Here is a 20094-nt window from a genome sequence, read left to right on the forward strand (position 1 = left end):
GTAGTAGGTTTCAAAAGGCTTGAAAAGTGAGGTGAAATTTTGAAAGGCATGCCTTGATCTCCCTCCTGCCCTCCCTCGTCGCCATACAGCTTCTTCCCCGCGAAACGTAGTTTAACGTTAGCTTTGCGAGTTTTGAGCAGGGTGTCGGGTCACACGACGCAGAGTATTTCGGGTAGCCAAGCAAGGAGCTTGGATGCAGGACGTGTAAAGCCCGGAGGATTCAGTTAAAGGCCCGCCCCCTCCCTCCTGCAAAAAAACATAACGTAAGTCAGGTTCCTGAACCCCCACCCCCCCTTCCCTTCCCTTCCCCAAAATCGCATTTGTCTTGGGATGCGATTGGCTGGGCCTGTTTATCTAATAATAGTTGACATTAGCCGGCCTGCCCAGCGTTTTTTGTTGGCGAGCTAGGCGCGTGATTGGCTGGGCAGAAGGTTTATCATCATCGCCTCTGGTTTTTTGGAGCTCCATTGAGGTTCTCCGAATTCAGGAAGTCCGCGCTGTGGATTTGCTTGTTCTCATTCATTCATCATACATACATACTCGATACCTCGCCCTCGCCGTTCCACGTTTCACGTTTCACGACCCGCGCACGTTGTTCCGGACCCACGACAGAGAAAGACAAACATCCTTGCCTTTTCATTCTTTGCGGTTTCCACTATCACTTTTTCCCACCTCGAGACCACCCCCAACTCTGGCTATTGCTGGAGCTTGGCTGTGCTGTGCTTGTGCTTTTTATACAGTTTGCCGGTTGGCCCAGGCGAGGAATACCCACCTGAAGCCACTCACCCACGCCCTCAACCCTCGAATTCAATTCCGAATCGCGACAACGACACAAAACGCTTACTGAACACCCCGGGAGAGCAATCTTGACACTCTCATCCCATTCCAAACCGTTCGTTCTCACACATACACTCGACATTTGCACTATTTCCACCGGCACACCCCACCCCGTGCAACAAAATTTCTATTCCTGACAGGACAGGACCACAAGAGGCACGGTTGCGCGAATTACGCTGTTGGTGAGTAGCGCCTCTCTTCTCAACGTCCATCATCAGTCGCTGCCATTGCGTTGTGTTGGCTTTTCCCTTTCCTGTCGTTGTGGATCCGTGTCCTTTCCAAATTCCAATTCAATTGGTCGCTGAGCGTCAATCTGAGATCCCGCCACTCTCTCCCTTTGTTTTAGGTGCTAGCGACATTTGGATTAGCGCGTGGAGGATAGTCTTGGGATATCCGAATTAGAGGAGTTTATTTGGGCCATCATTGAACCTATACGATTACGACGAGACGAAGACAAGGAAACACGACTTCTATCCAAGATATCATCACGAGAGACGAAAATACAGAGAGAAAATTCAAGTGAAAGGAGAAAGGCATCATGGTGTTTTGGCCGGTGAGTGTTCCTTTTCATTTTATGCTTGGCTAGAATGGGAGATGGCTGGGACGCGCTCGCTCCGAGTCTCAAACTCCTTTCCTTCTCGCCCTTTGCTCGCCTTCCGTTTCTCCCAGTCGCCAGTGCTGGACGCTACCTCACTTGTACGGCATGTACATCATGTGCATGTGTGCATTAGGCAGGCTATCTACCCGCATTCATAATTTGACCTCCCCCATCTCATCTTTCATCTCGGAGGTTCCTCTGCACATCTTGCGGAGATGAACGCCTCTCCTGATTCCCGCATCTGCTCTATTTTTGACTGCTGGTATCGAGGTCTCTTCGTGATTGCTGACGTGCTTCCCTCGTTTCTCTTGCGTAAATCCTTTAACCATCTTCTTTCTTAACACCCATCATGTCCATCAACCCGATCGCTTTCGTTGTGGACTTTGTTGCTTTGTCGTGGTGGATTAGTTTGAGGTGTCGACACCACACATTATCTATGCCGTCCTTGGGGCATTTATCGTTATCGTATGTTTACCCCTATTGTTTGAATGATGATTCTATGCTAATATTTTGATAGTTTGGCATGTTCTCGCTTTTCCTGCGTGAACGCGTATGTATTTTTTCTTCGAATATTCATTACAGAATAATTAACAACCAGAGCAGCTGTACATAGGAGAAGCCATCTGGGCATTCATATTCGGAGTCATCATCGGTACGTCCCACATATCGCATGGCCATAGCCATCTTGACGCAAACACACACACACACGCAGGCCCGTACTGCGCAGACATATTCAACCCACGCGCGTGGTCGTCCTCGTCGGATCCCAGCGTCATTGAGCAGACGACGAACGAGATCACGCTCGAGTTTACCCGCGTCGTGCTCGCCATCGGCGTCTTTGCGATCGGTGTCGAGCTCCCCAAGGCGTATATGCTTAAACACTGGAAGAGCCTGATGTTCCTCCTGGTGCCCGTTATGACCTGGGTGTGTAGCTAACAATTTTGTGTGTGACAGAGGCTGATGAATGATATTTGATAGGGATGGTTCGTCTCCGCCGCGTTCATATTCGCGCTTGTTCCAGGGCTCAACTTTCTCTCCTCCCTCGCTGTGGCGGCCTGTCTTACACCAACGGACCCTATCCTCGCCGCTGCTGTCGTCGGAGGAAAGTGGGCAGATAAGCATGTTCCAGCGCATATCCGCCACCTGCTCGCAGCGGAGAGCGGCTGCAACGACGGCGCTGCGTTCCCATTCCTCTACCTCGCACTGTACCTGACAATCGACCGTACGACGGGGATTGCTGTTAGAGATTGGTTTTTGGTTCTATGGCTTTGTAAGTCTCGCGCTCACCTTATCATTGGTCTCTCAACTGACAATCCACAGACCAAGTCATCCTGGGCGTTATCATAGGCTGCTTCCTGGGCTTCGGGTTTAGACACCTCATGAAGTTCTGCCAGCGGCACGACCTCATCGACAGACACTCCTACGTCGCACAATACGTCTCCCTTGCTATGCTCACCATTGGAGTCACCACGCTCCTAGGCTCCGACGACCTCCTCGCGGCCTTCTTCTGCGGCACCGCCTTTGCATGGGACGGGTTCTTCAATAAACAGACCGAAGAATCCGTCTTCTCATCCGTCGTCGACACGCTGTTCAATATCGCCGCGTTCATCTACGTCGGCGCGTGGATGCCATTCAACAAGTTCAACGACGCGGCACTGACGCTCAGCGTCTGGCGTCTCGTCCTCATTGCTTTACTCGTGCTCGTGCTGCGCAGGCTCCCAGTGATGATGCTGTTGTACAAATGGATTCCGGACATCAAGACTTTCAGAGAGGCGGTGTTTTCAGGCCATTTCGGGCCTATTGGTATCGGTGCGGTGTTTATCTCGACGCTGGCCATTGAGATCCTGCAGCATGCACGCGAGCACGCCGAGGCGGCTACGACAGGCAGCGGCGGGCACGAAGTGAATGGCGACTTTGGAGAAGAGACCGACCAGATGCGTCTGTTGGAAGACACGATTCAGCCGATTGTCGCGTTCATGGTCCTGTGCTCCATTACAATCCATGGGCTGTCAATTCCTGGCTTTAGCTTGGGACGGCGTGTGCACAGTGTGTCGCGGACGTGGAGTCGGAGAGATACGATGACAAACACGAGCACACGCGGTGGAAGGGTCAGAGAACCCGAGTGGGCGACGCAGGCGCGCAGGGTGACGCGTGCAGAGGATATTGTTGTGAACAGGGATAGAGACGACATGCCCAGGCCTGCGCGGGACGTGGATCTGGAGAGCGGGATCGTCCTCGAGCGCGAAAAGTCCACAGGAAGTGGGAGTGGGAGTGGTACGATTGACAACGATATCGACGAGGAGAAGACGGGGAATGGGTATATGGCTGAGTCAGGGCTCAGCGGCGACACACGCGTTGCGTCGGCGACCCCTGGGGGTGATGGGGTGCATGTCGAATTTGTGGATAGTCCTGGCCCTGCGACGCGCATTGGGACGCCAGATACGACGAGGCCTGCTACGCCCTCTGCGGCTGCTACAGGTGGTTCTGGAATTGGACTGGGAGGCTTGGGAGCCACCGTTGCTGATGATCAACATCGGCAACAACACCGACAAGCTGAAGATGCACACGCACATCGCCAGCACCCGCAGATATTTGGCCAGCCGCACCATGTACGACACCCTGAGCAGAGAGCAGCATCTGATAGAGATTACGCACCTGATGGAGGGCCTGTAGAGGACGATGGCGAGCAGGAGCATACGGTCGCCGAGTGGATTGAGGGTAACCAGCGAGTGATCGAGACCAAGAGAGGTCCTGGTAGCGATGTGAGTCTTTTAATCCTCCCTTTTCCACCTCTTATCAACATGTTCTATAGGTTGAAGTTGTCGTCGTCGATGATGGTCCGAGTCGTTCAGGAGCGAATGCTACGCCTACGGCGCGATGGCAGGGGAAAGTACACGAACTTGAGCATGATGCGGAGGATATTGGACGCGCTATTTCACGGCGGTTGAGTCAGATTGGAACAAAAAAGGGTGCTGGACATCGTGCCAAGGAGACTGAAGAAAAGGGGGATATTTTGTTAAGCCAGGCAAAGCAGCTCGAACAAGAACGGCATCAACAAGAGAGGACGCAGGAGGTCGTACCACCAGCGCTAGCTACCGTAGGAGGGGACACAGAGGAGGATTCGGATGCTTGGGTGTCAGATACCGACCCAGCGGCTTTATCAGGCTCCAGAGCGATCCCGCCGCGCACGACGAGCCCGACAAGCCGTGCCGCCAAGAACGCACATGCTCGACGGGGGCCTCCTCAGCATCCCAAGCCGACGCTAGGCAGAGCTTCCAAGCCGACTGGGCTCGCGCGCCCAGGGACTGCAGACTCGTTTGCGTCACTTGCGTCCAATGCATCGAGCACGAACGCATCGCCGAGGGTGGATGCTAGTGGAAATGTTCTGCCGCCGCGCAACCAGCGCTTGGAGAATATACGCACGGGGACGCACTCTAGTCCTGGGACGAGGGAGAGCTCGCCGTCTAGGAATGTAAGATTTGTTGATTATGCTTCGCAAGGAAGGCCAGGAAGCAGTGGTACTTCTGTATCTGCTTCTCAAAGTCAACAGCTGCCTCCACCGTCTGTAGGTGCGGCTGAAACTCCACTTGCTGCAGCAGGAGATGAGGAGGATGTTGACCCAGATACCGGTGTCGGTGAAGAGAGAAAGGGCAGGAGTAGAAGCAAACGGAGGTTTAGGAGGAAAGGTGATGATATCGTCTAAAAAGACGATTGTGTAAATGAGTTCACAATTCCCATTCTTATTTTTGTTTCTCAAAATCTTCTGACTTTTTTTCTCGATTTCTTATCATCATCATCTTTAACCAGATATCTTTTGTTCCCTTGTTTTCTATGCTTTTTCTTATTTGTTGGATGTATACTTAATAATTCCTCACTCGTTGATAACATTCTGATTTTTCCTTCAATGTTTTCCACTTGTTTTATAGTTTACCTTTTCAGTTGTCTGTTTTTTTTCTATCTCTGCTACATCATGCACATGCACAATGTATTATATAGAATCATCATCATTTTTCGACAGAAAGGTTCGTCCACGAGTTTTTTTTGCGCGGACAGTCTGGCGGACTGTCCGCCGGACTCAAGGTGTATCTTGTGTGTTTGTGACCATGATGTGACGTCCGAGCCACGTCGCGAGCTCATGAAAGTCTTCCTGGACATAGCCCGCCCCCTGATGCGCTACACGGTGCGCACATTGCTCGTAGCGTATTCCACTGCTGCCCCAAACACGTGAGAATTTCTTCGGTGCATTGTGGCTTTTTTGGATATTGGATGGCTCAACTTCAACTTGCGAACAAGTTTATTCGGACGCGTCAGGGACGCGTTTTTCCTACCCCAATGCAGTCATTCACATGTACTCCCATAGAAATAAATCTGTAATATAAATACCAAAACTTCATACAGCCAAAACAATGGTGAACATCCTCTAGGCCAGCTCGGGGGCGGAGGGCGGTAGTGTGTTGGAGGGGCACTGATCGCTGTCGAGCACAGTGTGCACGGCTGTCACTAACCCAGTCACGCTCGCTCACTATAAGGCCTATAAGTCCGGCAGACTGTCCGCCGGTCAGTCTGGCGGACAGTCCGCGCCTTTTTTTTTCGCAAACCACCTGCCCTCTTTTTCGATATTGACTCCTGGTGTTTATTTATTGTTAGATTTTGAGTAACCTCCTATTTGCATATTTCACGCTATTGAAATGAACCCAAACTCTATGCTTAATGACCTTCAACATTTGAAGCTCCTGGAAAAATTTACTTTGAACAACGACTGGCCAATGAAAAACTAGATATCCATGTATTCAATTCATCTTCACCAACTATTAAACAGTCTTTTACCCCTACAACCCCTCGTATCTCCGGAATGCGTCTGTGAATCTTTTCCACCGGCCATCGTTCCAGGAGCAAATATCTTTCCAGTTCTCACTATCCTCATCCAACGCGCGCCTAGCATAAAACAACCATGCAGCCAAGACAATATCCGCCCACGTTGGAGTTTCGCCAAAAATATACGTCCCACTCTCGTCGTTGCGGGCATACCACCCATTGATCTTATCCATACACTCTTTCAGTTTCTTCCAGTCTTCCGCACGGTTTTTAGTCCGTACCCGCTCCAGTATAGGCGTCGCATGGTCCATCGTGGCAGGCGTGAAGCGAGGCATCATCTCCGGATATGTGACGCAAAGGATGACCTCTAATGTTGGGAAAATACTGTCGCCCATAGCGGCCTGCAGAGCGCGGGTGCCGTTTGGGAACAGTTTGGGGGTAGCTGGGTATGTTTTCTCGAGGTACTCGGCAATGAGTATGGAGTCGGCGATGACGGCGCCTGTGGAAAGGTCGTGTATGAAGGGCACTGTGTACATCGGACTGCCGTCTGCCTTCTTCCTGGTTGGAAGCGCGCCTAGTTTCTTGCTTTGTGGCTCTATTTCGGGATATTCAACCCAGTGCGTTGTAAATGGTATGCCTTTAACGTTGAGAGAGAACCTTTGATTCCACTCAGTCAATTCTGAGAACAACGCAGGTGAAGAAAAATATTACAAACCTTGCTTTGCAAACATTCGGGTTCCATATTTTACCTGGCAAAGAAGACGGTACGTCGTATAGAACAATCGTCATTATAAGCGAAAACTACACTGAGTGTTTAGCAGGAGGATGCGGCAAAAGTCATGTTCATAATATAAAGTTACGCGCAGTGTACTTATACGTTTGTGCTGTACGACGCTTCGAGAGACCTGCGTTCTATGTTTTTGTTCTTTCTTTGTATGAAATACGCGAGTTCATGCTGGATGACAAACCCCATCACGGAAATATCGGATATGTTCACTTAGTAATAGTATTGATGCGGAGGTTTGGCGGAGGTTAGGGATTTGGTTAAACTACTTTAGTCTTGCTTCAGTCTCACTAATTCGTAATCAACCAGCATAATGAACGCATATACTACTCCGTGTAATCATCTTTCTTCGCACAAGGTTGGATCTACGGTTTGTTACTTTTCTATTACACGGAATTCACCCGGAATTGGGCGCGACAACAGATTATATAAATATCGCGCAGAGAGCGCTGTGAGTTGCAGTACCCACGTTGTCACAAGGTCTGCTCAGACTGAAATTTTCATCTCACCAATGATAAAGGAAGAAAGAAATTTGCGATTATGATCACAATTCATTATCTCCCAAATGTCCCGTTCAACAGAAGTCTTGTATTCCAATGACGATTATCTTGTACGATATCCCGTCCACTCGCCCAGGAAATATATGGTCTCCCAACACCTTCAAGACAAGGTATAAAGTATCTTCGGTTATTATCAGCCTACAAAGTACCGATAGCTATCATAGATATTCTTTGAACCTCAAGGGCCTCGAATTCACAACCGAATTCGTTGAGTACCCCGACATTGAGCCCGTTTGCAAAGAATTGGGCGTTAAACCCACCTCCAAGAAAGAGGATGGTACCGATCTCTACACTTTGCCCGCCATCTACGACCCTTCTACAGGCGTATACGTCGCCGACTCCTTCCCAATCGCCCAATACCTTGACAAAACGTACCCCGACACGCCACCAATTTTCCCTCGCAACACGGTAGGCCTGCACCGCGCATTCACACTCTCATTCGCACAGCACATTGAACCCCTCTGGGATTTTATCATACCATACACATGCTTCATGCTGAACCCGCGCAGCAGCGAGTATTTCCGACGTACAAGGGAGGCGTCGTTTGGAAAAACGATGGAAGAGCTTATTCCCAAGGGAGACGGAGCGGTCGGGAATTGGGACGTGCTCCGGGAAGGGTTTAGCAAGATCGCGTATGTATACTCGTTCACGGATGATATGGGGCCGTTCCTCATGGGAGACGAGATTACATGGGGCGATCTTTTGCTGTGTTCCTTCCTCTCGTGGATGAAGATCGTCTGGGGAGAGGACGACCAGAAGTGGAAGGATGTTATGAAATGGGACGGTGGAAGATGGGAACGACTGTTCAACGATCTGCAGAAGTATGCAGTTTAGGTCAAGATATATCGGTACGGGAACTGTATCTCGTACGAGACACTTGAGAGGTTCATAAGTTGACCCGAACTATGATACAGACTGAAAATTCAAATCTCAGCGACATTTTGAACAATTGCCAACCTGACTCTTGAACGCCATCTAATTTCCATATTTAGGTGAATGGTCCAGGAGTTGGGTGGTTGGTGTGTGTATCGCCGAATTCGAACCGTAGTTGGGTCGTGGATACAAGAGGTCGTTTTTAAGAGGGCTGTGCCATGTGTTCCTGGTTTTCTCTACCACCTCTGATTCACTTTGACGGAATTAATTTAGCAAATAATTACCTCGAGTGTACCGCGAGGTATGTGACTCACAAGATATCAATAAACGAGTCAGTGTGCACAGTGACGCTTAAGGAAATAAAATATGACAGCATGCAAAGATAGAAGAAGTAAAATCGCAACACACGAACCTATATAACATCTCTGCGGGCTCTGTTCTCTTCGTTTGTTACGACAATACCATACTTACAGCATGGCCTTTTCATCCTCGCCTTCTGGCTCACAATATACCATGACCCGGAGAGAAATGTGCGATGTGAAACTATCGTACCTTCCTCAAAGTTGCCAGATGGAACAGGACCCAACTTCAGCTGTGAGCTGTTTGGATTTGACATCTCAATGTCGCCAATGACGGTATTTCAGATATGGGGGGCATGGTCATTCAAAGATCGGCCGTGTGTGTACGATTTGGCCAACGATCCCGAGGGATGGTTCCCCTCTTCTAATCAAACGTCAATTGCGTGTGATGACCTACCTCCGCTTGGATGGAATGCTTTTGAGAAACAAACCCATTTTACATCGGATGAAAATCGAATCCTAGCGCGCCGTGAAAGACCCGGTCTGGCACATGTGCTCAAGCGATTTGAGCGTGACCTCATTTTGGCTGAACCTACTTTAAACGAAATATTCTATTTGAAGTGGAAGACGTATTTATCACTTGCCTATCAAGTCAGACGGCCCAGACGGATGCGCTACATACATATAACACCAGAGTTCGAACGACTGCTTTTAGAATTATAGGTTAAGCAAGGCTCCTAGTATTACGATCAAAGAATGGTATGCACTTACTTGCAGCGAGTAAACGACATACGACGCTCTATTTTATGTTTTATCGAACAAAGATGGACTTTCTCATAACCTCTGATGAGTGAATTCCACAACCACGGCGCGTTAAGCCGGGAATCGGTTAACGATAGGGCCCGAAATTTACCGGTAGCTGACTCATTCTCGTGCCGTCTGACAAACCAAAAAAAAAAATTCGAGTAGATGGAACCAGCTTTCGCGTCCTAGACGGTATGATTCAGATAGGACAACATCGAAGGATAAAAAAGAATATGGTGGGCCAAGGTAACAGCACATTACCTTCAGGTCTAAATGACGTTGCCAGGTGGATTAAAAAAATAGGGGATTATACGACAAATCAGAAATACCTTCGCATGGGTTCAAAACGATAACATCGTGGAGGGCCCACCTTGATTAAAGATGCCGAAATTGGGGAAAGATAAAAGGGTAGGACTCGAAAGAACGAATTTTATCCGAGCACTCCCACCATGACGATAATCTTCTACGACATTCCATCCTCTCTCGAGGGCAATGCATGGTCTCCTAATACCTTCAAGACCAGGTAAGTGAATGGAAGTTGTCAACGTAGCACTGCTCACATACACAATTAATAGGTATACGCTCAACTTCAAGGGGATCCCATACGTCACCGAATGGGTTGAATATCCCGACATCGAACCCTTATGCAAGAAGCTGGGCATCAAAGCCACATCCAAAAATCCCGACGGAACGGACCACTATACTCTTCCCGCCATTCACGATCCTTCCACTGGAGTGTACATCGCAGACTCTGTCTTGATTGCGGAATACCTCGACAAGACTTACCCCGACACGCCTCCTGTTTTCCCCCACAACACCCTTGGACTGCAGCATGCATTTGCTGCGGCGTTCAGTTCCTCTTTGAGCCCTCTCTGGGAGTTCATCCTTCCCGATACGTGTCTCGTTCTCAACCCCCCAAGCAAGGAATATTTCCGTCGCACGAGGGAAATCGCATTTGGCAAAACATTGGTTGAGCTTCGACCGAAAGGAGAGTATGCCGAGAAGCGATGGGCAGAATTTAAAGCAGGTCTGGGGAAAGTAGACGAGTGGTATTCCAAAGTTGACGGACCTTTCCTGCTGGGAAGCGAAGTGTCTTGGGCTGATATCATTGTTGCCTCCTATTTGGTTTGGTTGAAGATCGTGTGGAAGGTAGATGGTGAGCGCTGGAAGGACGTCGCAGAGTGGCATGGTGGTAGATGGTCACGCATTATCGACAGTTTGGATGCATATACTGCGATTCATTAAGTGCAGTTCATTGTGTTATCATGACCCATTTCCCAGATTTTATATTGTTTGTGTCTGTGGTCGTGCTTGATCGTCGTCAATAAAGTCAAAGACTTTAGGTTTTCGGGAGTCAACATATCAGGTGTACAACTGTGTTAACTGTCACAATGTGCTAAACAGATACACAGAAAAAAAACATACATGAGAGCCAGAGACTGTCCCAAACACGGCGATGGGTCGTCTTTACATTTGACCCTTTGCCTTGATTAACTAGTCCGAACTAGAGAGTAATAAACACGCCCTCAACCCTTCCCACATTCAAACTACGTGGTGGGGGGTTCTTCCTGGCCAGGGAAACCTGCAAGAAGATTGGTTTAAGATATCTGATAGGCCATTAGGACACACCGTTGCGATATGGATCTGGCCCTATTCATTGTTCGCAAAGGGGTCGTATCTAGATATTTCCAGGGGTAAAACGAGGCAATTTGCGCCGGAATTGCCGACCGACGACGCTAAATGGTGTTGGTTGTTGCCCGTCATAAAGGTACCACCAAAAAACAAACAAGGTCACGATCGGATGGCGAACGACGACATTATGCATGTCAATTCGCAGATAGAATTGGTTTAACAGGCCCCGGGAGGCTCCCTAGTATCTTGTCCGGATTCTCGCGGGTTATAGTCTTTCTGGGTCGTGTCCAAAAAACTCGTTCATTGCGAGAAATTGACCCTACTTGGTTTGAAAGTCCGAAGATTACATAAACCGCTGAGTCGATCACCGGAGGCGAAGTTCATTTACGAGTCTTTGAACCATCTCTGGGTCAGCGCTGGAAGGAGGAGATTTCAAGGTGGCATGATATAGGGGACCCGCTTTCCCACCAGCTTGGAGGAAAAATATTCAGGTGTATATTGAGTGTCTTTAATACCCCGATGTTTCGCTACGAGGTTCAAATCGATCTGACTTTAAACGCCATCGTTCTTAGTTTTTGTAATTGGAGGATGACAAGATCTTGATCCTTTGCATGGCCTAGGATATCTCATCCCTAAATTTTCTGCGAGTGTCGTTTCTATTTTGGTGGCAATTGAATTCATGCAATTCCAACACCGTCTGTTGGCCACAGTTTCGCACAGTGAGATGCAGTGAGAAGATTAATCTCATCTGAAAAGATAAAAGGGCGACGGGGAAACACGATATACTAATCGCAGCTTCCAACATGACAATCATTTTCTTCGATCTCCCTTCCACCCTTCCGGGGAATGCTTGGTCTCCTAGTACTTTCAAGACAAGGTAAGAGTGGGATCATTAGCTTGAGATATTCATTCAACCAATTCATCCTCCATGACTCACAGATACACTCTCAACTATAAGGGAATTCCCTATACCACGCAATGGGTCGAGTACCCGGACGTCGAGGCTGTCAGCAAGAAATTGGGCATCAAGCCAACTACCACCAACCCCGACGGAAGCGATCACTACACCCTTCCTGCAATATATGATCCTTCCACTGGCGTATACCTAGCGGATTCGATCTTGATTGCGGAGTACCTCGACAAGACCTACCCAGACACGCCGAAAATTTTCCCTCACAACACTGTTGGCTTACAACACGCCTTTAATGAAGCGCTGGAGACGGCACTGGACCCTTTGTGGGAGTTCATCCTTCCGGACACATGTCCAATCCTCAATCCTCGCAGCAATGTGTATTTCCGCCGCACCAGGGAGCATGCCTTTGGTATGACTTTGGAGGAGCTACGACCCAGTGGCGAACGTGCAGTGACAAGGTGGGAAGAGCTAAAGAAGAACTTGGAGAAGGTCGATGCATGGTATTCCAAGGTCGACGGGACGTTCATCCTGGGCAATAAAATCTCTTTCGCAGATATCGTTGTCGCCTCTCACTTGATCTGGCTGAGGAAAGTTTGGGGAGATAGGCAGGAATGGAAAGATATTGCTGAGTGGAACGGAGGAAGATGGGAGAATCTCTTGAACGCACTCGAGAAGTATGCCTCTATCGACGTTGGGGAAGTGCAGAAACATATTTCGGCAATATAAAGCTCGGCCGGGACGGTGGACACTGTTAGTAAGGGCTTAGTAACTTTGTAAACGGTGATCATAAAGCATCAGCGTCTGTTACTCATCACGATCACGAAAATGCCCTTTAAAGCTGGTTCAAAATTGACGAATCGTCTGCAATATCATGATCGTTCTGTATGACATACCCTCCTCAGCTATAGGAAGCGCTTGGTCTCCGAATACATGGAAAACAAGGTAGGGGTCTGTGGAATCGACTCGGAAGGAATTTATTGAAAAAGGGTTCAGATACTCGTTAAATTTTAAAGGACTTGCCTACGTGACTGAATGGGTTGACTATCCTGACATCGAAAGGCTTTCCAAGAAATTAGGCATCAAGCCTACAGGACGAAAAACCCATGACGGCAGTGACAGATACACCCTTCCCGCCATATACGACCCGTCCACAGGCGTATACCTTGCCGATTCTATCCTCATCGCTGAGTACCTTGACAAGACATACCCGATTTCCTCTCCAATCTTCCCTCACAAAAGTGTTGGGCTACAAAATGCTTTCATGGTTGCGATTGGCGCTATGGTTTCTCCTATCTGGCAGTTCACGGACTTGCCCGCGGTTGGGATTCTTAACGCTCCTAGCGCACAGTATTTTCGAACGGTGAGGGAGAGGGCACTAGGTCAATCCCTGGAGGACGCATCTCCGAAAGGACAGTATGCCATTGACCAATGGAAAAGGCTTCAAGAAAATTTCGGAATAGTCGCTAGCTGGTATGCCAGTACTGATGCTATTGGGCCGTATTTCATGGGAGATGAGGTATCGTGGGTAGACATGGTTATGGCTTCTTACTTTTCGTGGTTGAAAGTCACCTTTGGCGAGAACGACACACGTTTTCTTGATATTATGAGGTGGGATGGTGGCCGGTGGCAGCGGTTATATCACGACATGCAGAGATTCGCGACGATTCAGTGACCAGAACTTGGACAAATGGTGCATAGTTTTAAGGGAATTTGACCCTGTTTCAGATAGAATAAAAATCGAAGTGTGTTCAAATTTTTTCTACTCCTCATCGCCTACATGAATAACAGCCTTTGCTGTGTTCTTTCCTTTCTGCACGGCAAGAATAAACTCGCCCACTTTATCCAAACCTTCCCAAACCTCTTCTTTATGCTTAATCTTCCCTGAGGCTACGAGTGGAGGAATCGTCTTGTAGAACTCATCAAAATACTTGTCCTGAAGCCGCGTGACAATAAATCCGTTTAGCGACAAGCTTTTAGCAAAGACGTTGGCCAGGTTCTAGGAAAACATAGTATGTGAAACAGTCTCTCAAGGTTTTAAAACGGCCGCGGAATGCCACTTACTCTGACTGGAACGCCGTTGGGGTCATTATACGCAGATATAAATCCACATTCCTACGACAATAAACATACACAATATTATTTTCAAGATGCTATAATGCTCACAATGAATCTTCCGTCCACATTAGCAGCATCAAGGGCAGCCTCGAGGCTTTCTCCTCCAACATTGTCCCAGTAACTTTTGCGGTAAAGTGTAAGTGAATCGTCTGTTATGCATAAAAAGAAATACTCACATATCTATTGGTCCCTCCTTTGCTAGAATTTCTGCAGTATTACAGGTTTTGTAATTGAAAGCAACGTCGACCCCTATCTCCTTTAAGAACTTCACCTTGTCCTCAGATCCTGCAGAAGCGATGACCCGTAGACCATCCAGCTTAGCGAGCTGTATCACCATCCTGAGCAAAAATATTGAATATTAGTGACTACTGTTTGTTTGCGTGTACTACAGGGATTAAACTTTACTTACGACCCAACAGGTCCAGCACCAGCCGTGACAAATGCGGTTTCACCCTGTAGATAGATTGATGAAATGGCAATTTCGACATGAATTTAGTACATATCCTTACCCTCTTGGAGTGCGAAAACTCCTTCCAACCGGTATAGGCAGTCATGCCTGAGTCAAGAAATGTGCTGATGAGTTCATGCTACGGAAGTTCATGAAATTCATGTCTTACCTGGCATTCCGAGCGCCCCAATGAACGTCGACCATGGCAGATTATTGGGATTTTGAACAACTTGAAGTCCCTCAAGGTTTTTTCGTACAACGTAGTTTTGATGTTCTTCGATTCGGAAATGAATTAAAAATTACACGAACTATACATGCAAATATCTTACCGAATAAACCATGCAGATGATCTCCCTTCTTCACTTCAGGATTCTCCGAACGAATGACAACGCCAATTCCATGGCTATTTAATCTTTATTACAGGTAATTAATCATCTCTTAAATACAGAGCACCAGATTGCGAACTTACGGTTGTCCAATTTGGAACGCGGAAGCATAAGATTCTACGGAAGGATCGCGCATGCGTCCTCTCATGTATGGGTCAATGGAAAGCTCAAGGATTTTCACAAGGAAACCCCCGTTGAGTTCAACATGAGCCGTATCGATTACTTGAGAATCGTCGTATACTGTAGTCTTCCCAGGTTCAGGGTAACCTAGAAAATCGTCTGTCAAGTTACTTTGGGGGGTTTCTGCGACGGATCTTCACCTTCGGGGATGGAATTGAAAAGCACACGGCCGTTTGTGCAAGTGGGCATCCTGTTGTTATAAATGTCGATGGCAGTTGTAAGAGTCGTAGTTAGAGCTGTAGAAGCTCGATCCTAAAACCTTAGACATCTTTGAAATTGTCTCGGATGATTCTCAAAAAAGGGGCACTGGAAAATGTCAGTGCAATGTCAGTGCGGTCAGTGCATGTCAGTGCATACCACAGCAATGTCAGTGCAAACTGCAGTAATGTCAGTGCAATGTCAGTGCATGTTTCCAATCATCTATAAATTGGTCAGGGTGTGTCAGTGCGTCCTGGGTTATGTTAGTGTATTGGTTAGTTCATCGTGTGGTGGCAAAGTTTGTACTTGTTAAATTGAAAGTTGTGGGCGCAACAATGCTTTGAAATATTGGCCTTGGCTTGGAGTGCGGTTTTTTAGTAGGGAGGACGTCCCTATGACACAGCTAAAAGGGAAAGGGAACTAAAAAGTCCCATCGGATTCGCACCCTAGTTGAGCGGGTCTTTGGGACAGCTGATGGACCGGACGTAATTCATACAGTCTACCTACCTACCATTGTGTTCTTCGTTTGAAATAAAAGATAACATGATTATAAGGTAAAAACAATGTCAGTGCATCGTCAGTGCACCATTACTGAAGGTCAGTGTATGTCAGTGCATGTGAGTGCAGCGTCAGTGCACAGTCAGCGCAGATGCTTGGCGGTCAGTGCATGTGTCAGTGCATCAACTCTTAGCAGTCAGTGTAAAGATAATTCTAGGAAGATAGTAGATTTCTAGACACTTATAATCGATTCAAAATCCATCTAAGTAATCCTAAAATAAACATAGTTTTATTGTATAGAAGTACAGACTTCAATTTTTTCACAAATCCTAAGTGATGTCAGTTCATGTCAGTGCATAGACATTATATTGTCAGTGCATGTCAGTGCCGACGTGCACTTACATGCACTTACATGCACTTACATGCACTTACATGCACTGACATTTCTTGTTGCCCTCAAAAAAGAATACTTGAGGCTTGAGTGGATTCTCCTATGCATACCTGACGCCTAATGGTCATTTATTCCGTGCTGATAACACCAAGCTAAACCAATTGTTGTGTCCACCCTAACAATCTTGGTGACTTTTTGGCTATCGATTAATGTTCCAGGCAGATGGATCATTCTTTAGTTTTCGTGCCCCACCGAGGGGATGTAGGTGCCATAGCCATATTAAATGTTCCTCTAAAGATGACTCAGGTTGATGGCGGGTGCAGTTGCGAACGCAAATTTGGCCTGCCTTCTTTGGCCCATAATACTCATTGTTCAGTGATGGGCCAATGTATGTGCCACTTCGCAAGTCGGGGATATCCTGAAGGTGCCACTTCGTTGTGCCCTGTCACCTTTCGAAAACATTTAAAGGACCTGGACGTCCAAAACAAGACTTTGATTCTCTTACTGAGTAGCTGATATATCCAGCTCTCACTTTAGACTTTCTGTATCGCTGCACACATTCCTTAAGAATGACTGAGGTTGCAATTCATCCCAGAGTTGCCTTACTTCGTGGATATCCCAAGTGAGTCTTTAGAATCCTTGTCATTGTTCATTAACTTAACTAATTTAATACTAGGCAAAGGAAAGGGTCGAGCCAACAGCCCTATTCTGCCGGACTGTCCAAGCATATCGACTCTGTCAAACTCAACCGGAAAGTTCCAAACGTTGTTACTGAATGGGCACAGACCCCTCGACTTTACAAACCGGCTAAACAGGAGAAAGAATATGACTTTACTCCTCCTTTTCGGTGAGTATTTTGCACATAAACAGGACAGATATTGAAGGCTATTCATATGTTTCGATAGTCGGAATATTACAGATTTTCAGGACCTGGATATTTCTACTTACCCATCACCTTATGATATCGAAGACACGGAACCTTCCGTCTTAGATCATGGAGCTAGTGATACGCCGGCAAACGAGGACGATACTCCTGCAGATTCAAAGACCGAAAATTACCTTCGATCTCCATCATTCATGCGTTCTCCAGAGGCATGCCAGTCATACGACAGAAAGTCAGTACCAACACGCCCGAACCCTGCTCCCGTCTTGACAAGGTTTCTAAGCGAGTTCATCAACCTTTGCACTGGCCATGACACCTCCAGTGAATACCCTCGTGGTCACCAATATGCCGACAGAAGTCAGGATAATGCACCAGTAACGCGACCTTCGTCGAGACTCGGATTCAATAGGGAGCAATCAAGCGCGCTTGACTGCCTGCAGCACATTGCAGCCAAGATTGACGAAGAAAAACGAAGGGCAATTTTGGGGAAGAGCCACCGTTATAGACGAGAGGCGCTTGTATACGGCGAAGACGACGAACAAGATATCACTGACTTAGGACTAACCTACTCCGACGAGGACGAAGAAGAGGACGTCAGACTGCTGTTTGCAAAAACAATTAACAGTCTCGACTCTGGTAATTTTATATAACGATGAAATAGTTTTTTAGTAGCGAGAGATTCACAACGTCTGCAAAATCCAGAGTGTTCTGTAATCTTACAAAAGCTATCGATGTGTCCAAATAGTCCCAGTGTTTATGTAACAGTGGATGATCTGAATAATTGAATAGTGAATTACACTCCCTCACCCGGGACCACATACGATACTATCCAAGTGTGCCTCTTTGATGTAGAAATCCCATGCCACTGACAAGATTCATTGTCATCATCACAAACTTTCAACGAAGGTCGATACTTCAGGATACTTCGGCGTCAGTAGTAACCAGAGTAGAGGATTGTTTGTGCCATTCTGTGGCACTTTGTCCTACAGACCATGAAGAGATTCTGTGGTGGCACACGATCTTACGGAAAGGATGGTCCATATCCATTGTCACCCATTAAGCGAGATACGTGATGGCTTTCGTTTTTTACCAGTCGATCATAATACAGGGACGGCAATGGCCCCAAAGGCCTTTTTGGGTTAACGAGCATGAACGATATAAAAGTTTTCGTTTCGACGAGATGAATGCACTCTTTCATTCCTTTTGATAACACCGCTACCACACTCATACGTACAAAGAACCCTCTCAATAAAGATCGCAAATGTTTAATGTCAGCGACTCCGATGCCACAAAGCAAGTTGTAATATCCGGATATCGTACATGAAATTTCTAACCCTATTGACAGTTCGTCAGTTATATCTCAAAGCTCTCACACCGAGTTCAACGACGAGACAGTCGTATATCCACGCGTAGCTTCTGGATTACAGGGGTCGAATTTTGATGCCAGAGGCCGCTCGAATTATCCCCAAAGTTTTTCATCTGGCCAAAGCGACGGGTCGTCTCAACGGAAAAAGCTGTCACTCAATCACCAGCCCACTGTACAGCCTGTATCAAATACATGCGTCCTATGCTATAACTATACCGAGTGCCAAAACAGATACGACTGCAAGATGTATCGTGACGCGGAGGAGGCACGTCTGAAAAGAATGCAGGTTCTACACGACATTGATTCTTTGCGGAGAAAGTTACGAGAGTGAGCGCAATTGAACGATACATTCTGACCTACCGAATAATTGTACAGTATTCTATGGAAACCATTGTTAGTAAAGCGTCTATCAGTTACTAGGTACCTATACCGTTAGTGTTAATGAAGGCTGGGCCACTTTCTGTTGAATGAATTCATTATGCTATAGTCTCCTTTGTCGAGTTCTAGTTTGACCCCTTACACTACAATGACAGAACTGGCCCTTGTGTACGAGTGGCCGGCCTGCTGCTGTATATTAAGATGCCTCGGAAAATCTGCCCCACACTGTTGTACTCTTTCTCAACTTATCATGTCGCCCTCTGTACCAAGTAATGATCACTCCAATAGCAACCCGGTGGTGGAGACAGCTCATGGAGCATCCGTGTATGTGGTTTCATTTTACATATACCCAAATTCAGGTTGATGATTTTGTCTCAAGTTATCCTGAAGGAACATACGTAGCCCCGTATGTAAATACATCTAACTACGCCACCCTTGCCCATTTCCGCCCACATCATCACAACGATTTCGGTACCACAAGCGACAATGTTCAGTGGATTAGATGCAAGCTTTCCGGGTGCAATCAAGTGTTGGGAATACGAGAATCCGAGTTCCGCGCTCATCTTCGCGAATCACACAAGGATATTGATCTCAAGACAGTCAAAGTCAGTCACATTCGCTGCACTTGGAATCAATGTGGTGCCATGATCAAACCGAAGGACCTTGTTGTACATATACGAGGATACCACTTAGCTGTTGTCCCAAAGCCTCTTCCAGGATTCTTTTAGAACATCGTCTAGGATGGGCGCTTTTTTGACAATGTGTTTGTAGTAATATAAAAAACTGTTCATTAAAAGCTTTACAATATCTACGAGTCGATGTTTGTTCATTTCCTCATGTCCTTTGGAGACAGTGAAAATTGTCAACCACTGGCAGTCCTGGCCGTTGACAATATTAATATGTCCCAGATCTCAGCCAGTGGAGTAACTCGGGAAGTATGCCAACCTAGGTGACATAGGGGGAGGCTCTCTGAACTGACTCTGACTGGAGTGGAGAGTGTTCACGTTTGAAAGTGATGGGGGTTTAGCGCCACTAGGGCCCTTTGGCTTGGAAAGCTTCTTGGTTCTCGGCTCAAAAAGCTTAATTAATGACAGCATCGTCTTAAACTCATCTGGGGAAAGCCCTGTAGGACCATT

General features: G+C 47.2%; 7 protein-coding genes across 7 annotated transcripts; 5 read left to right on the top strand and 2 right to left on the bottom strand.

Annotated features, from left to right (window-relative positions):
• Positions 1–1650: 1650 nt before the first annotated feature.
• Positions 1651–5138, top strand: JR316_0007481 (putative Na(+)/H(+) antiporter C3A11.09; the record flags this gene model as incomplete). Its single annotated transcript, XM_047893222.1, has 8 exons — positions 1651–1713; positions 1844–1900; positions 1953–1985; positions 2039–2087; positions 2148–2359; positions 2414–2705; positions 2756–4197; positions 4248–5138. 8 exons carry the CDS (start codon positions 1651–1653, stop codon positions 5136–5138), a joined length of 3039 nt encoding a protein of 1012 aa, XP_047748504.1.
• Positions 5139–6264: 1126 nt separating this feature from the next.
• JR316_0007482 (Glutathione S-transferase-like protein ustS) lies at positions 6265–7039 on the bottom strand (the record flags this gene model as incomplete). Its single annotated transcript, XM_047893223.1, has 2 exons — positions 6265–6907; positions 6966–7039. 2 exons carry the CDS (start codon positions 7037–7039, stop codon positions 6265–6267), a joined length of 717 nt encoding a protein of 238 aa, XP_047748505.1.
• A 560-nt stretch (positions 7040–7599) lies between these two features.
• Positions 7600–8428, top strand: JR316_0007483 (Glutathione S-transferase-like protein ustS; the record flags this gene model as incomplete). The annotated part of the gene is made up of 2 exons (XM_047893224.1): positions 7600–7704; positions 7778–8428. The coding sequence occupies 2 exons, from the start codon at positions 7600–7602 to the stop codon at positions 8426–8428; spliced, it is 756 nt and encodes a 251-aa protein (XP_047748506.1).
• A 1591-nt stretch (positions 8429–10019) lies between these two features.
• On the top strand, positions 10020–10815 carry JR316_0007484 (Glutathione S-transferase-like protein ustS; the record flags this gene model as incomplete). Its single annotated transcript, XM_047893225.1, has 2 exons — positions 10020–10093; positions 10146–10815. The coding sequence occupies 2 exons, from the start codon at positions 10020–10022 to the stop codon at positions 10813–10815; spliced, it is 744 nt and encodes a 247-aa protein (XP_047748507.1).
• Positions 10816–12005: 1190 nt separating this feature from the next.
• On the top strand, positions 12006–13787 carry JR316_0007485 (Glutathione S-transferase-like protein ustS; the record flags this gene model as incomplete). Its single annotated transcript, XM_047893226.1, has 3 exons — positions 12006–12079; positions 12142–12789; positions 13175–13787. 3 exons carry the CDS (start codon positions 12006–12008, stop codon positions 13785–13787), a joined length of 1335 nt encoding a protein of 444 aa, XP_047748508.1.
• An 87-nt stretch (positions 13788–13874) lies between these two features.
• Positions 13875–15433, bottom strand: JR316_0007486 (Zinc-type alcohol dehydrogenase-like protein PB24D3.08c; the record flags this gene model as incomplete). The annotated part of the gene is made up of 10 exons (XM_047893227.1): positions 13875–14111; positions 14177–14227; positions 14279–14351; positions 14407–14568; positions 14640–14683; positions 14740–14786; positions 14848–14952; positions 15008–15090; positions 15148–15331; positions 15385–15433. The coding sequence occupies 10 exons, from the start codon at positions 15431–15433 to the stop codon at positions 13875–13877; spliced, it is 1035 nt and encodes a 344-aa protein (XP_047748509.1).
• Positions 15434–16900: 1467 nt separating this feature from the next.
• On the top strand, positions 16901–18287 carry JR316_0007487 (uncharacterized protein; the record flags this gene model as incomplete). The annotated part of the gene is made up of 6 exons (XM_047893228.1): positions 16901–16953; positions 17008–17178; positions 17237–17446; positions 17489–17850; positions 18004–18047; positions 18204–18287. The coding sequence occupies 6 exons, from the start codon at positions 16901–16903 to the stop codon at positions 18285–18287; spliced, it is 924 nt and encodes a 307-aa protein (XP_047748510.1).
• Positions 18288–20094: the final 1807 nt, after the last annotated feature.

The sequence above is a fragment of the Psilocybe cubensis genome, chromosome 6 (assembly GCF_017499595.1).
Source record: "Psilocybe cubensis strain MGC-MH-2018 chromosome 6, whole genome shotgun sequence".
In the NCBI taxonomy this organism is placed as follows: Eukaryota; Fungi; Basidiomycota; class Agaricomycetes; order Agaricales; family Agrocybaceae; genus Psilocybe; species Psilocybe cubensis.